Source organism: Cherax quadricarinatus, chromosome 29, assembly GCF_038502225.1.
Source record: "Cherax quadricarinatus isolate ZL_2023a chromosome 29, ASM3850222v1, whole genome shotgun sequence".
NCBI classification, from domain to species: domain Eukaryota; kingdom Metazoa; phylum Arthropoda; class Malacostraca; order Decapoda; family Parastacidae; genus Cherax; species Cherax quadricarinatus.
The window spans coordinates 12,299,782-12,316,957 of NC_091320.1; the positions used below are offsets into that span (position 1 = coordinate 12,299,782).

Sequence of the window (17,176 nt, forward strand, 5' to 3'; positions counted from 1 at the left end):
TTACCAACCACCAAGTAACACAATGGGAGTGTGACGTCACTGGAGGTGAGCTTTGTCGGTCCTGTGAGGTGAGACATCGTGTGTTGGTGATAGTGAGGTGAGTGCGCTTAGATATTGTCAAATATGATTTTTTTTTTTTGTGTGTGAAATGTTTATAAAAATGATTGTTTTCTGTGATATTAGTGATTTTGAGGTAAGTGAACATGGGTGATTGTAGTTGGTGATTGTCTTATATTATGTGTGTGTACAAGATATGTTTTCAGTTGATGGTGATCATGTACTAAGTGTTTGCGTATTAGGTTTGTGTTCATGCTTTTTTTTTTTATGCGTCAAATGGGGAGGGAGTTCTTGGTTATAGTGATTTGAGGGGATTTCTATAAAAAGGATGTTAGATGGTGATGTTAAACTTAGTTTCTGGTGATTTTGACGGTGATTGGTAGTATTCAGTGGTGATTTGGTAGTAATCAGTAGTGTTTTTTGGGAGTATTCGGAGGTGTTTGATGGTGTTTTTTTGAAGGTGTTCAAATGATGTGCAGAGCATTTTTGAAGAAGATCAGTGGTGTTCAGAGTTGGTTCAAAGTTAGTCAGTGTTTAGGTTAGGTTAGGATAGGTTAGGTTAGGATAAGTTAGGTTAGGTTAGCATAGGATAAGTTAGGTTAGGTTAGGTTAGGTTAGGTTAGGATAGGTTAGGATAGGTTAGGTTGGGACAGGTTAGGATAGGTTAGGTTAGGTTAGGTTGGGTTCGGTAGGTTAGGTAAGGTTAGGTTAGGTTAAGTTAGGTAGTATTCGAGGTGTTTGATGGAGTTAGGTTAGGTTAGGATAGGTTAGGTTAGGTTAGGATAGAGGTGTTTGATGGAGTTAGGTTGGGTTAGGTTAGGTTAGGATAGAGGTGATTGATGGAGTTAGGTTAGGTTCGGTTAGGTGTGGTTAGGTTAGGTTAGGAATTAGGTTAGGTTAGGTTAGGTTAGGATAGACAGTTGGTCTGGAAAGAGATGATTTTCTACCTTGGATGTTACCCGCATTACATGGCGCCTGTCTGTCCTGAGTTGACGCAGGTGTTATGTTCTACCTTGGGTGTGAAGCGCATTACACCATGTGTTGGGGTGACCCACAATGAGTCTCTCAGAGCGAGGACAGTGCTTCTATTCGGAAATCGAGTAAATATTTCTACCATTGAGTGTGTTTTACCAACAAGAAAAATAATGTTCGATTTTACGATAAAGTTTTCAAAACTAATTTGGAAATATCCAAAAATGGAGTCGTTCAAAGTAATTCTGGAGTACTCTAATGTATTTTGGAAGTGTTCCAATATATTTTAGGTTAGGTTAGGATAGGTTCGGCTAGGTTAGGTTAGGTAAGGTTAAGATAGGTTAGGTTAGGTTAGGTTAGGGTAGGTTAGGTTAGGTTAGGTTAAGTTAGGTTAGGCTAGGTTAGGTTAGGTTAGGTTAGGTAAGGTTAAGATAGGTTAGGTTAGGTTAGGTTAGGGTAGGTTAGGTTAGGTTAGGTTAAGTTAGGTTAGGCTAGGTTAGGTTAGGTTAGGTTGGGTTAGGTTAAGTTAGGTTAGGTTAGGTTAGGCTAGGTTAGGTTAGGTAAGGTTAGGTTAGGGTAGGTTCGGTTAGGTTAGGTTAGGTTAAGTTAGGATAGGTTAGGCTAGGTTAGGTTAGGTTAGGATAATTTAGGTAAGGTTAGGTTAGGTTAGGCTAGGTTAGGATAAGTTAGGTTAGGTTAGGTTAGGTTAGGTTAGGTTAGGTTAGGTTAAGTTAGGTTAGGTTAGGCTAGGTTAGGGATGTGTGTGTGTGTGTGTCTGTGTGTGTGTGTGGGGGATGTGGGATGTGGGTGATGTGGGATGTGGGTGTTGTTGTCGAACTAGAGATACCGAAAAGACGTTATAAGTGGGTTGTTTTTGTGACTTTTTCTGATGTAGTGTGGCCCCTTATTAACTTTAATGAACTAAAAGGGTTAAAACGAGAAAAAAATGGGGGGTGTGGGTGTTGTGACTTTCTGATGAAATTAGATAAAACGAGAAAAAATTGTGGGTGTTGTGGGTTGTGGGTGTTGTGGGATGTGGGTGTTGATCTTAGTTTATGGTGATTTTGGTGGTGTTTTGAGTGTATTCAGTGGTGTTTTAGTATTCAGTGGTGTATTTGGGAGTACTCAAATGGTGTTTTTGGAAGTGTTTCAGTATTGTTTGGAAATGTTCAAAGGTGTTTTGAGTGTGTTCAAATGTTGTTTTTTTTTGAAGGTGATCAAGGGTGTTCAAGGGTGTTTTGAAGGTGTTCGAAGGTGTTTTGAGGTTATTCAAAGGTGTTTTGAGTGTGTTCAAATGATTATGAGAGTGTTTTGAATGTGTTCAAAGGTGCTTTGAAGGTGTTCAAAGGTGTTTTGAAGGTGTTGAAGGGTGTTTTGAGTGTGTTCAAGGGTGTTTGAAGGTGTTGAAGGGTGTTTTGATTGAATTCAGCGGTGTTTTAGTAGTAATCAGTGGTGTAATTGGGAGTACTCAAATGGTGTTTTTGGAAGTGTTTCAGTGTTGATTGGAAATGTTCAAAGGTGTTTTTGAAAAGTGTTCAAGAGTGTTTTGAAGGTGTTCAGGGGTGTTTGAAGGTGTTGAAGGGTGTTTTGATTGAATTCAGCGGTGTTTTAGTAGTAATCAGTGGTGTAATTGGGAGTACTCAAATAGTGTTTTGGAAATGTTCATGGGTGTTGTGGGATGTGGGTGTTGTGGGTGTTGTTGTCGAACTAGAGATACCGAAAAAAAAATGTTATAAGTGGGTTGTTGTTGGGACTTTTTCTGATGTAGTGTGTCCCCTTATTTAACTTTAATGAACTAAAAGGGTTAAAACGAGAAAAAAATGGGGGGTGTGGGTGTTGTGACTTTTCTGATGAAATTAGATAAAACGAGAAAAAAATGTGGGTGTTGTGGGTTGTGGGTGTTGTGGGATGTGGGTGTTGATCTTAGTTTATGGTGATTTTGGTGGTGTTTTGAGTGTATTCAGTGGTGTTTTAGTATTCAGTGGTGTATTTGGGAGTACTCAAATGGTGTTTTTTGGAAGTGTTTCAGTGTTGTTTGGAAATGTTCAAAGGTGTTCAAAGGTGTTTTGAGTGTGTTCAAATGTTGTTTTTTTGAAGGTGTTCAAAGGTGTTCAAAGGTGTTTTGAAGGTGTTGAAGGGTGTTTTGATTGAATTCAGCGGTGTTTTAGTAGTATTCAGTGGTGTAATTGGGAGTACTCAAATTGTGTTTTTTTTTGGAAGTGTTTCAGTGTTGATTGGAAATGTTCAAAGGTGTTTTTGAAAAGTGTTCAAGAGTGTTTTGAAGGTGTTCAAGGGTGTTTGAAGGTGTTGAAGGGTGTTTTTGATTGAATTCAGTGGTGTTTTAGTAGTATTCAGTGGTGTAATTGGGAGTACTCAAATTGTGTTTTTTGGAAGTGTTTCATGGTGATTTTGGTGGTGTTTTGAGTGTATTCAGTGGTGTTTTAGTATTCAGTGGTGTATTTGGGAGTACTCAAATGGTGTTTTTGGAAGTGTTTCAGTGTTGTTTGGAAATGTTCAAAGGTGTTCAAAGGTGTTTTAAGTGTGTTCAAATGTTGTTTTGTTTTGAAGGTGTTCAAAGGTGTTTTGAGGTTATTCAAAGGTGTTTTGAAGGTGTTCAAGGGTGTTTATGTGAGTATTCAAAGGTGTTTTTTGAAGGTGTACAAATGATTATGAGAGTACTTATGAAGGTGTTCAAATGATGTGCAAGAGTACTTATGAAGGTGTTCTGGGAGTATTCAGAGGTGATTTTGGGGGTGTTCGAATGATGTTTTGGAGTATTTCAGTGTTGTTTGGAAATGTATAAAGGTATTTTTGTGAGTATTCAAATGATTTAAGAGAGTGTTTTGAAGGTGTTCAAAGTAAAAGTGCGTATTTAACTTCGTAATATGTAAAATTGTGACTAGTGAATTTATCGAAAAGTGGTTATAAGTGTTGTGGTGACTTTCTGATGTACTGTATCCCCTTATTAACTTTAATGAACTAAAAGGGTTAAAACGAGAAAAATTGGGGGTTATGAGTGAAAATTGTGAGGTGTTGGTTGGAGTGTGAGGGTTCGGGAGGGTGGGGAGGAGGTTACTTCGTGGGGGGGGAGTGACCTGAGATGAAATAGTTAAAAAAATGTCTAGACTTGTGTTGTAAAGAAATTGTTGGATTGTTATGGGTATTAACGAAACAAAAAATGTGACTTTTCTGATGATGAAAATGTTTTCCCTATGATGTAGGTACTATATCCCCTTATTAACTTTAATGAACTAAAGGGTCGTCATGATTCAGCCTGTGTGCGTGACGTCACTGACATAGGGGTAAGTCGACAAGATTTAGCTTGTATGTGTGACGTCACTGACCGCCGAGTAAACACGCTTTTTTTTTTTTTTAGTTCATTTAACTTAATGAGAGGAAGGTTTTAGTTCATTTTAAAATAATAAGGGGAAGATGTTTAGACCTGTAGTAAGCATGCTTACCCCCCAGAGGGGGGAATCCAAAAACTTGATCCAAGGAGATGGGGTCTTGGTATTATCGAGAAATTTTGGGGTGGGAGTGAAAGTGAGAGGGGTAATCCAAAAATTTGATCCAAGGAGATGGAGAATTTCGAAAACCCCATAGGGGGGATCCAAAAAACTTGATCCGAGGAGATGGAGTCATGGTATTGTCGAGAAAATTTGGGGTGAAAGGAGGGGTACCCAAAAAACTTGATCCAAGGAGATGGAGAATTTGATTTCGAGAAATTTTGGGATGGGGGGTGAAAGTGAGAGGGGGAACCTCAAAAATTTGATCCGAGGAGATGGAGTTATGGTATTGTCGAGAAAATTTGGGGTGAAAGGAGGGGTACCCAAAAATTTGATCCAAGGAAATGGAGAATTTCGAAAACCCCATAGGGGGGAATCCAAAAACTTGGTAATATTGAGAAATTTTTGGGATTGGGGGGTGGAAGGAGGGACAATCCAAAAAAAAACCTTGATCCAAGGAGATGGAGAATTTCGAAACCCCCATAGGGGGGAATCCAAAAACTTGGTAATATCGAGAAATTTTGGGATGGGGGTGAAAGTGAGAGGGGGAACCTTAAAAACTTGATCCGAGGAGATGGAGAGCACAAGAAAATGAAATTCAAAAAAAAATTCGAAAAAAATCGGAAAAAAATTCGAGGCGCGGGGGCGATCCGGACGACGCTGCAGAAGGCGCAGCAGAAGGCGCGGGCGGGGGCTCGCGAAGGGCGCGCGGGGCGGGCGGCGGGCGGGCGCGCGGGCGGGCGCGCGGGCGGGGCGCGCGGGCGGGCGCGCGCCGCGGCGCGACGGCGGGGTCGCGAAGGAGGGTCGCGAAGGGGGGGGGGGTCGTGGGTGGGGGTATTGGTTGGGGGGGTCAAGGGTGAGGTAGTCTCGAGGGCGAGGTCATGGTCAAAACCGGAAGTAACACCTAGGTGTGAAAAGGTGACCCTCCAGCCACTGGTCCTAGACCAGATACACCGCCCTGTAGAAGGCCTAAACCGGATACACCTCCCTGTAGAAGGCCCCTAAACCGGATACACCGCTCTGTAGAAGGCCCTTAAACCGGATACACCGCTCTGTAGAAATTATGACTACTTATATATATATATATATATATATATATATATATATATATATATATATATATGTATGTATATATATATTGTTACAAAAAACGCTATGTCTAATAAGTATAGAGATCTCCAGTGAATACTAGAAAGGACTGCCCTTCTAGCATCCAGCCTGTTACTGGGTTTTTGTAACAATTAGTCAGTATCCTGGTCCAATTATCCATTAAAATTTATTAAGATTCAATAGTGCTTCAGGATTACAACTGATAGGCTACTAACTAAAGAAATTAAAATTTAGTAAGTTCATTAATAACAATAAAGTCTTCTAGGCGTATAATATCAAAGTAAATTAAAGTAATCAATTGAATATAATATAGGATACAAGTTCCTACACTTCTCTCGTGTACAGTAGTATTGTGCTGAAGGCACATATCACATTATTATGGCTTTTAAGTACCGTCTGGTACATTGTTAGCATTTAATAACATAATATATATATATATATATATATATATATATATATATATATATATATATATATATATATATATATATATATACAAGTAAGTTTGTGTGTATGTGTGTAAGTGCTCTATGTAGTTCGCTATGTCTCAAGACTCGACTAGACTTAACCAGTGACTGACTAAAAGTCCTCACATAAACTAACTTCTTGACCAACCTGGCAATCAGAACAGCTTGCTTGAGCAATAAAACGACTGATAAGCCGAACAACAATATAACAAACAACAGTGACACAGAATCAGGAACAAGGAGATAATATAACGACATTAAGTAGGGACCATCTGCAGATCCTCCACAAAAGTCACAAAACTCCCATACTACTGAATCTAATTTCAGCATTAGAAAATCCCGGACTGTGACAGTACACAGATACCAGTACAAGTTAGGTCAGAAGCTACAGCTCAGGACCTGAGTTTCTCAGAGTGTCTATGCGACACACAACCTCAATACAATGTCGAAAATCACTAAGTCTAGACTATATTCTGTGAACAGTTACACAGAACCAACAACAAGAAAGCAACAGAGACGATCTGCCAACAAGGGCCCACAAGGGAGAGCAGTTGAGGGACCTCTTGTTAGAAGCACGTCAAACAGACAATAGCAAGCACAGGCCAGGCAGACTACTCCACGTGAGGTGTGATCACCTCCTCTGATCACGTGACTCCGTAGACTGCTGCTGCCCAGCAACATAGAGAAGCCGGCAGCGTAACGAGCGGAGAGAAAACACAGTAGTTAGCTACTTAACACTCGAACTATAAACACTGAATAATATATAAATGTTACATCCTACCTAATAATATAACTAAGTCAAATAATAATATAAAGCAATATAAAATTATATGAACAGGTAATATACATTATATACATTGTGACACATTCAGGGGTATATATATATATATATATATATATATATATATATATATATATATATATATATATATATATATATATATATATATATATATATATATATATTATTGAAGTCAGGAAACAAGTGATTTTTGAATCATTAACAGAACTGCAACTGGCCAGGATTCGATTTTGCATCGCCATTCACAGCCCTGTGAGAACAGAACACAGTACGCATCCCTCTAAATAACAAAAAAAGGCACAATGCCGTTACTGGAACGATACACAAATAACCCGCACATAGATGAGAGGAGCTTACGACGATGTTCCTGGTGTCTACTCTATTTCTTGTTCCTCCTGTCCTCTTCAATACTTTGGGGAAACTGGTCGATCTCTTTCTGACAGACTTAGGGAGCACAAAAATAATGTTAGACTTGCCGACACTAACAATGCTCTTTTCTGTCACGTCAGAGATCACAGCCATCCTATTGACTGGTCTTCTGCTAAAACTGTCTTCCCTACTTCCAACTTTAACAGTCGCCGTTTGGTTGAATCCTCTCTAATACACAACTTTCCTTGTATGATTCTTAGTCCTGGCTTCGTCTCTGTAGATGCCTTCCTTTCCCACTACATTGTAAAATGCTCCAAACTTCAGAACATTCGTGACATAACCTGATTCATCCTTTATCTACTTCTCCCTCTTCCCCTTTTCTCCTTTTTCTTTTCTGGGTTGTCTTTCTTCTGTCTTGTGTTTCTGTTCCTTCATTATTTATTTTATTAGCCTCCCCCCCACCTCTGTGTTTTTGCTCTCCCTCTGTGGGCACCTAGCTCCCTTGTGGGCACCTAGCTCCCTTGTGGGCACCTAGCTCCCTTGTGGGCACCTAGCTCCCTTGTGGGCACCTAGCTCCCTTGTGGGCACCTAGCTCCCTTGTGGGCACCTAGCTCCCTTGTGGGCACCTAGCTCCCTTGTGGGCACCTAGCTCCCTTGTGGGCACCTAGCTCCCTTGTGGGCACCTAGCTCCCTTGCAGTGCTCCCCTTTCTTAGTATTTGACTGGCTCCTCCTCCTTAATTCCCCACCACTACTTCCTTCCACCTCCGCCACTACTGCTGCTACTACTACTACGGCGGCAGCGGCAGCAGCGGCAACGGCGGCAGCGAAAGCAGCAGCAGCGGCGCGGCGGCAGCAGCAGCAGCAACGGCGGCAGCGGCAGCAGCCAGCGCCCAGCGGCGGCGGCGGCGGCGGCAGCAGCAACGGCGGCAGCAGCAGCAGCAACAGGCGGCAGCCGGCCCAGCAGCAGCGGCAGCAGCGGCAGCAGCAGCAGCAGCGAGCAGCGGCGGCGGCGGCAGCAGCGGCAGCGGCAGCAGCAGCAGCAGCAGCGCAGCAGCGTAGCAGCAGCAGCAGCGGCCGGCAGCAGCAGCAGCAGCAGCAGCAGCAGCAGCGGCGGCAGCGGCAGCAGCAGCAGCAGCAACGCTGCTGCGCTGTAGCAGCAGCAGCAGCAGCAGCTGGCAGCAGCAACAGCAACAGCAGCAGCAGCAGCAGCAGCAGCAACAGCTGCCAGCAGCAGCGGCAGCCGCCGGCAGCGCTGCTGCGGCGCTGCTGCTGCGCAGCAGCGCAGCTGCGGCAGCAGCAGCAGCATGAGCAGCAGCAGCGGCAGCAGCGCTGGTGCTGCTCAGGCTGCGGCGGCAGCAACAGCAGCAGCGGCGCTGCTGCTGCTGTTGCTGCAGCCAGCTGCTGCTTAGCAACAGCGCTGTGCCAGCAACAGCGGCAGCAACAGTTTGCTGCTGCTGCTGCTGTTGCTGCTTGGCTGCTGCTGCTGCTGTAACAGCGCTTGCTGCTGCTGCTGCGGCACGCTGCTCCCAACATGCTGCTGCTGCTGTGCACTGCTGCTGTACCCAGCGGCAGCAACAGCGGCAGCAGCCCAGCGCCTGCTGCTGCTGTAACGCTGCTGCTGCTGCGGCAGCTGCTGCTGCTGCTGCTGCTGGTGCTGCTGGCTGTAGCAGCTGCTGCTGCTGCTGCTGCTGCTGCTGGCTGCTGCTGCTGCTGTTGCTGTAGCAGCAACAACAACAACATGGCTGCTGCTGCTTGGCTGCTGCTGCTGCTGCTGCTGCATTGCTGCTGCTGCTGTTTGCTGCTTAGCTGCTGCTGCTGTATGCTGCTGTTGCTGCTGCTGCTTGGCTGCTGGTTGCTGCTGTAGCTGCTGCTGCTGCTGCTGCCGGCAGCTTAACAGCGTGCTGTAACGCTTGCTGCTGCTGCTGTTGGCTGCAGCGGCGGCAGCAGCTGGCAGCGGCCTTATGCTGCTGCTGCTGCTGCTGCTGGCCCGGCAACAGCAGGCGCTGCTGCGAGCAGCGCAGCGAGCAGCAACAGCAGCAGCAGGCTGCCCGGCGGCAACAGCGCTGGCAGCAGCAACGCTGCTGCTGGCAGCAGCTTGCTGCTGGCAGCTTGCTGCTGCTGCTGCTCAGCAGCAGCTGGCGCTGCTGCTGCTGTTGCTGCAGCAGCAGCTGCTGCTGCGGCAGCGCTGCTGCTTGTGCTGCTGCTGCTGCTGTGCTGCTGTAGCAGCAGCCGGTTGCTGCTTGTGCTGCTGCTGCTGCTGCTTGTTTGCAGCAGCAGCAGCTGCTTAGCGGCAGCAACAGCAGCGGCAGCAACTTGCTGCTGCTGCTGCTGGCTGCTGCTGCTGCTGCTGCTGCTGCTGCCCAACATTTGCTGCTGCTGCTTGCTGCTGCTGCTGCTGCTGCTGCTGGTGCTGCTGCTGCTGCTGCTGTGGCTGATGCTGCTGTAGCAGCCTTGCTGCTGCTGCTGCTGCTGCTGCTGCTGCTGTCTGCTGCTGCTGCTGCTGCTGCTGCTGAGTGTAACTTTGTAAATGGTCCAAGTCGGACCGAAACGTCGTCGTAAGCTTCTCTCTTCTATGTGCGGGTTATTTGTGTAACGCATCCCTCTATCCACTGGACCACAAATTTGTGGTCCAGTGGATAGAGGGATGCGTACTGTGTCCTGTCCTGTTTTCACAGGGCTGGGCATGGCAACGCAGGATTGAATCCTGGTCAGCTGCAGTCCTGTTAATGATATACATATATATATATATATATATATATATATATATATATATATATATATATATAATGTGTGTGTGTGTGTGTGTGTCGTGCCGAATAGGTAAAACTGGCCACTTAGCAAGAACTCATTCAAAATTAAGCCCTTTTTAAAATTTGCTCTTATACATTTAAAGATACATTTTTTCATGTTAACATAAAAATTAATGATTTTGTACCAAAAGAACCTTAGAAAATTTACCCAACCTTATTATAACTAGCGCAATTTAATTTAACCTAATCCAGCAAAATATATTTTATATAAGTCTACAATAATTTAATAATCAACAAAGTGAAATTTTTTTTTTCGTTAGGTTCACAATGAGTTTTACGAAATTATTGTATACACAAATTTTCGCTTGCCCTATTCGGCAAGAAGTGAGTTGCTATTTAAGCCAAAATCGCAAGTTTTACTTATTCTGGACAACATATATATATATATATATATATATATATATATATATATATATATATATATATATATATATATATATATATATTGTGAAGAGTAGAACAGAATTCTTCCTCCATAAGCCATGCGTATCGTAAGAGGTGACTAAAATGTCTGGAGCAAGGGACCAGTAAGCCCTTCTCCTGTACATATTACTAAATTTAAAAGGAGAAACTTATATATATATATATATATATATATATATATATATATATATATATATATATATATATATATATATATATATATATATATATATATATATATATATATAAGTGAGGGTACGTGTGTGCTTGTTTGTTTGTTTTAGTATTATTTTATGAGTAATAACACAAAGCCTTCTACTGTAATTATTACATTTTATATTATTTTTATTACTACTACTACTACTACTACTACTACTACTACTACTACTACTACTTCTACTACTGTTACTACTATTACTGCTTCTACCACTACCAGCATTAGTACTTATGCTAATATTGCTGTAGATGTTTGCGGCACCATTGTCATTATAACATATGCCCCAGAGCTGGAGCCTCAAGTGAGGTACACATCCAGAGAGTGCCTTCAAGGTTTAGAGTACCTGGGGTTTGTGTAGGCTGGCGAGCCCTGCCTCAAGACGACCACAACGACACCTGCTGGGGCCTGGATGACGTAGCCCTCACCACCAGCGACGCCTCTCACCACCCAGTTGTTGACGACTTCGACCCTGTAGATCCTACCAACTGGATGTTCTTCCCCGGGGCCAAGGTCAAGGTACGTGGTCATCAATCTAGGCAGTAGGGGAAAGGCACTATGTGATAAGACACACAACAGTTAACACCACCCACTGCGCATGACACACAACAGTTAACACCACCCACTGCGCATGACACACAACGGGTAACACCACCCACTGCGCATGACACACAACAGGTAACACCACCCACTGCGCATGACACACAACGGGTAACACCACCCACTGCGCATGACACACAACAGGTAACACCACCCACTGCGCATGACACACAACAGGTAACACCACCCACTGCGCATGACACACAACAGGTAACACCACCCACTGCGCATGACACACAACAGGTAACACCACCCACTGCGCATGACACACAACGGGTAACACCACCCACTGCGCATGACACACAACAGGTAACACCACCCACTGCGCATGACACACAACGGGTAACACCACCCACTGCGCATGACACACAACAGGTAACACCACCCACTGCGCATGACACACAACGGGTAACACCACCCACTGCGCATGACACACAACAGGTAACACCACCCACTGCGCATGACACACAACAGGTAACACCACCCACTGCGCATGACACACAACAGTTAACACCACCCACTGCGCATGACACACAACAGTTAACACCACCCACTGCGCATGACACACAACAGGTAACACCACCCACTGCGCATGACACACAACGGGTAACACCACCCACTGCGCATGACACACAACAGTTAACACCACCCACTGCGCATGACACACAACAGGTAACACCACCCACTGCGCATGACACACAACAGTTAACACCACCCACTGCGCATGACACACAACAGTTAACACCACCCACTGCGCATGACACACAACAGGTAACACCACCCACTGCGCATGACACACAACGGGTAACACCACCCACTGCGCATGACACACAACAGTTAACACCACCCACTGCGCATGACACACAACAGGTAACACCACCCACTGCGCATGACACACAACAGTTAACACCACCCACTGCGCATGACACACAACAGGTAACACCACCCACTGCGCATGACACACAACAGTTAACACCACCCACTGCGCATGACACACAACAGTTAACACCACCCACTGCGCATGACACACAACAGTTAACACCACCCACTGCGCATGACACACAACAGTTAACACCACCCACTGCGCATGACACACAACAGTTAACACCACCCACTGCGCATGACACACAACAGTTAACACCACCCACTGCGCATGACACACAACAGTTAACACCACCCACTGCGCATGACACACAACAGGTAACACCACCCACTGCGCATGACACACAACAGTTAACACCACCCACTGCGCATGACACACAACAGTTAACACCACCCACTGCGCATGACACACAACAGTTAACACCACCCACTGCGCATGACACACAACAGTTAACACCACCCACTGCGCATGACACACAACAGTTAACACCACCCACTGCGCATGACACACAACAGTTAACACCACCCACTGCGCATGACACAGATGGAAAACTTATTTTCTTCTAAAATCTTTGCCTGTATATCCTTATAACACCCAGATGTTAAGTCTACGTTTTGAAAAATCTAGTTTTCAAACTTCGTTTAAGTAATACAACACCTGCTTTGTCATTTCCTCACCTGTATGGCTTTTTAGTTCCAAAAGCGTTCAGTAGGCTGTCCATCTTAAAGTATCGAAATACATCATTTAACTGATCTATATGTGATAAATCTTGTGACAACTGGATCTTTTTAGAAATTAATTCAGCTAGTTCCTCACAGGTAATTTTGCTTCTCTTAGATTATGCCGCTAGGCCCTATCTTTGAATCTGGTATTCCTTAAAATTCTACAGCTATGGTACCGGTAGTCTGTGGTGGCCCCCCTTCCCTTGGTGTCTTCAGCACGTGCTTATATTGCTAGTGACACACTGTGTATATGACATTACAGGAGTGGTGTGGTTCTGAGGGCAACAGCCTAGTGTTTGAGGGCAGTGGACCAGGCTCTAACAGTTTGACCACCACACGCCTACTGGACCTGCGGGCTACACCTCCGGCCCATGACGTGATCCTGGGACACCATTTCATAAAACAGCCTCCCAGCGGGTCAGTAAACAGTGTGTCCCTGAAGTAATCCATCTTCAACTTAAATGTTTAGCAGTAATTTCAGTTTGGAAGGAGGTCATACAGGATATTGCATATATAGTGTGAGATGTTTATCTCCTGGTACATAGCAGAGGTGTGTGAATATATGTAGAGGGTTGTATGTCTCTATATACGCTTCGAGGATTGTTTTTAGGTTTATCTCTGTGTTAATACACCGAGAAATGTCTTTCAGCATGTACATGGAGCACTGATATTTATACATTTCTGTATATACATCGACAGCTGTATGTCTCATTATAGATAAAGCGAGATGTGTATTAGTGTATGATAGCTCTGAGGTGTGTATATATATATGCACTGAGTTATAAATCCCTCATTATATATACAGTGAGAGATGTATATCTCAGTGTATATACTCCAAGAGTTCGCTATAAAGCTTATTATTGTTAATAAAGTATTCTTGATTGTTAACGTGCGTGAATTGATAGGCTTCAAACTTAGCAAGCTAAGACATGGGAGGATGTAATTAGATGTAATCCGAAGGATGGAAATGTATTTTTAATTACTTGGATCAAAGGCCCTGCAGGAAAATCAAAGCACTTTCACTTAAAAATTAAAAGATTACAGCTCAGGCAAAAAAAAATTTTGAGATAAAACTCAATAAAAAAAACTCTTATTACTGAAGTTCTTTAACACATTATTTTCCTCCTTCAACATGTATGCACATATATCTGCTTACATCACATAATGATAATCAGTGTTTGTCACAGGTGGGTGACGAAGGCCGGGAAGGTGAAGCAATGTTCAGGTCGCCAACGTCTAGTTTTCTCTGGTGACGGTCTGCGTAGAGTGTGTACCCCTTATATTGATGCCAGGTATGATGACTTATATTGATGCCAGGTATAATGACATATGCTAGTAATGATGCCTTATATTGATGCTAGCTACGATGCCTTATATTTGATGACACCAATGATGCCTTATACTGACGCCAGCTGTGATACCTCATATTGATGCCATCTGTGATGCCTTATACTAATGCCAGCTATGATGCCTTATATTGATGCCAGCTATAGTGCTTTATATTAATATCAGCAATGCCTTATACTGATGCCAGTTAAGATGCCTTATACTAATGCCAGTGATGCCTTATATTGATACCACCTTTAGTGCTTTATATTATTGATAGCAATGGTGATTTATATTGGCGTCAGATATGGTTCCCTGTACAGATGTCAGGTATAGTGTTTTATATTTGTGTTACCTACATTGAAGCCTCGCATTGTTCCTATATTGACGTCTGACTGTCATACCGGTGGAAATAAGCTTACCTCATCACCCCTGATGTAACAGTTAACAATAATCGACATCATTGTAAATGTATTTCATTTGTTTACTCCAGAGAAAGAGATTTTATACTGCCAGAAAGAAAAAACTGACAGGAAATGACAGAAATACCACACTGCCTCGGATCAGTACTGGAGTGGAGACACAGTCAGTGGCACCCCCTTCCAGAACAACAGATTATTAGTGCCAACAAATAAAGCCTCCCTACTTACAACCAGTACGACAACATTTGTATTTACAAATATTCAGGGTCTAAAACCATCAACAAACAACAAAATTCCTTTCATCAGTGGACTCTTCAGAGGCTCAGATGTAATGTTTGAGGCTTTCACAGAGACCCACACAAAGGATCACTTTGACAACAAAATATGGATCCCAGGGTACAACTTATTCAGACGAGACAGAAAGAACAGGCAACAAAGATGGGGGGGGGGTGACACCACAAATGATATAGGTGAAGTTTTGGCAGTAAAAATTGAAAACCATAATCTTGTTAGTGTGGCTGTATACAAGCCACCAGATGCAACTTCCCAACATTTCAAGGAACAGCTTTTGAAAATTTACTGTCTGGTGAATTTTCCAACTCCAGACTCATTATACCTTGTTGCTGGGGTTTTTCAACTCAAGACACCGAAAATGGAGGAATGTTACAAATACGGTTTTAGCAGTGATAACCTCAGGAGGCAGCTCGGATGAAAATTCACACACACACATGCAACAAATTCACCTTAAACCACCAAATAGTGGAACCAACAAGACTGGAAAATACACTTAACCTTATTTTCACTAATAATGATGATCTGGTATGAAATATAGCAGTATCAAAGACAATACACTCGGGTCACAACATAATTGAAGTGCAGACATGTTTACTCAGGGCCCTGACAAGCAAAATGAGATCAGTTATGTGGGTGCCTTCACCAAATTCAACTTCAATAACAGAAACATACAGTGGGATGAAATTAACGATGTCCTAAATGAAACAAGCTGGGAAGACATCCTAAATTACACGGATCTGAACCTTTGCCTAGAAAGAATTAACTTTGTGGTACTTGAGGTATGTTAAAGGCACATTTTCCTAAGAAAAAAGAAGAGAAAGAGAAAGACGCTCCCTCTACAGTCCTTTACCTGTAGAGGGAATTTTCTAGTGTAAAATTGAAGTTATGTCTGTGTAGTGTAATACTGAAGTTATCTCTGTAGAATTTGTTGGGGGAAGTAGAGGAAGTCTTAATAATTAACACTGAGATATTCAGTGACCTTGGCAATTGAGTTTGGGATTTTCCTACAAGCTGAGAAGTTAGTCCTCGGCCCCTGAGTATCTAAGTTCTGGAGGAGAGAGAGTGTTGAGGTGATGAGACGAGCGTTGTTGTCCTCTTCTGTGTGTGTTGTAGCACTTGTATTGCAGCAATGAAGTCATGGTGTATCAATGGATGTCTTAGATGCTGGTGTATGCACTGCCCACTGAAGAGGTGAACAGTGATCCATTGTGAAGCACTGCTGCGGCTGCCCACTTCTTCTTTGGGTCAACTGAGTCATCAGTGAAGCAGAACAGCCTGTCTGGACCTGCTGCTTGTGCCGTGCTAGGGTATGCATGATAAATGAGACACTTGTGCAACATTTGAGTATCTTTGTTATGGAACGTTTCTCCAGCCAGTGGCTTCTTCAGAAAGGTAGACGATGAGGAGTTTAAAGAAATCAGTCCTTTAGCCTGGACTGATTACCTCAATAGCCTCTTCCGGTACACCTGACCTGTCTACAGTATATAAGTCTCTTCTCCGTGAATTTGCTATACTTTTATTAAGATTGATGGGCTGAACACATCATCTCCAGGCTGAGGGACTGATTATCTCAAACTCCTCCTCATCTTTCACCATTCTTTGTATTGGGCTGAAGAAGCCACTGGTTGGGGAAACGTCTCCACAGTAGATACCCAAGCGTTGCACAGGTGTCTCATTCATCAACTTGGCTGTTTACAAAACCATTGATATAATAAGAGAATGTGCATGAATCCTCAGTGCTGTACAGTTGCTTGCTCACTCAATGTCAAATGAGTGAGTTGTATAGTCAGCTGGCAGGTTGCTACCTGGCTCTGCAGCTGGCAGGTTGCTACCTGGCTCTGCAGCTGGCAGGTTGCTACCTGGCTCTGTAGCTGGCAGGATGCTACCTGGCTCTGCAGCTGGCAGGTTGCTACCTGGCTCTGCAGCTGGCAGGATGCTACCTGGCTCTGCAGCTGGCAGGTTGCTACCTGGCTCTGCAGCTGGCAAGCCGCTACCCGACTCCAGGTACTGAGTTGTAGGCGGTAACTTCTTCGTTGAGCCAAATACTAACCTTACGAGCAACAGCTCGTAAGTACAGCACGGTCTTGGTGACTGTCAGCTGATAGCTTTCTTTTGGTTGCGGTGCTCCTTGTTGTTGCTGGGGAGGTGTTGACGAGTTTTGCTGCTTGAGAGAGAGAGAGAGAACAGACTCACTTAAA

At 43.8% G+C, this 17,176-nt stretch overlaps 1 protein-coding gene across 1 annotated transcript in view; it reads left to right on the forward strand.

Moving 5' to 3' along the window:
* Window positions 1-17,176, forward strand: part of LOC128690364 (reelin) — an 871,665-nt gene that overhangs the window by 117,452 nt on the left and 737,037 nt on the right. Inside the window, exons 10-12 of the mRNA XM_070089797.1 lie at window positions 11,022-11,250; window positions 13,199-13,353; window positions 14,124-14,228. Of these exons, the coding sequence (XP_069945898.1) occupies window positions 11,022-11,250; window positions 13,199-13,353; window positions 14,124-14,228 (489 nt within the window). The remainder of the gene's footprint in view (window positions 1-11,021; window positions 11,251-13,198; window positions 13,354-14,123; window positions 14,229-17,176) is intronic.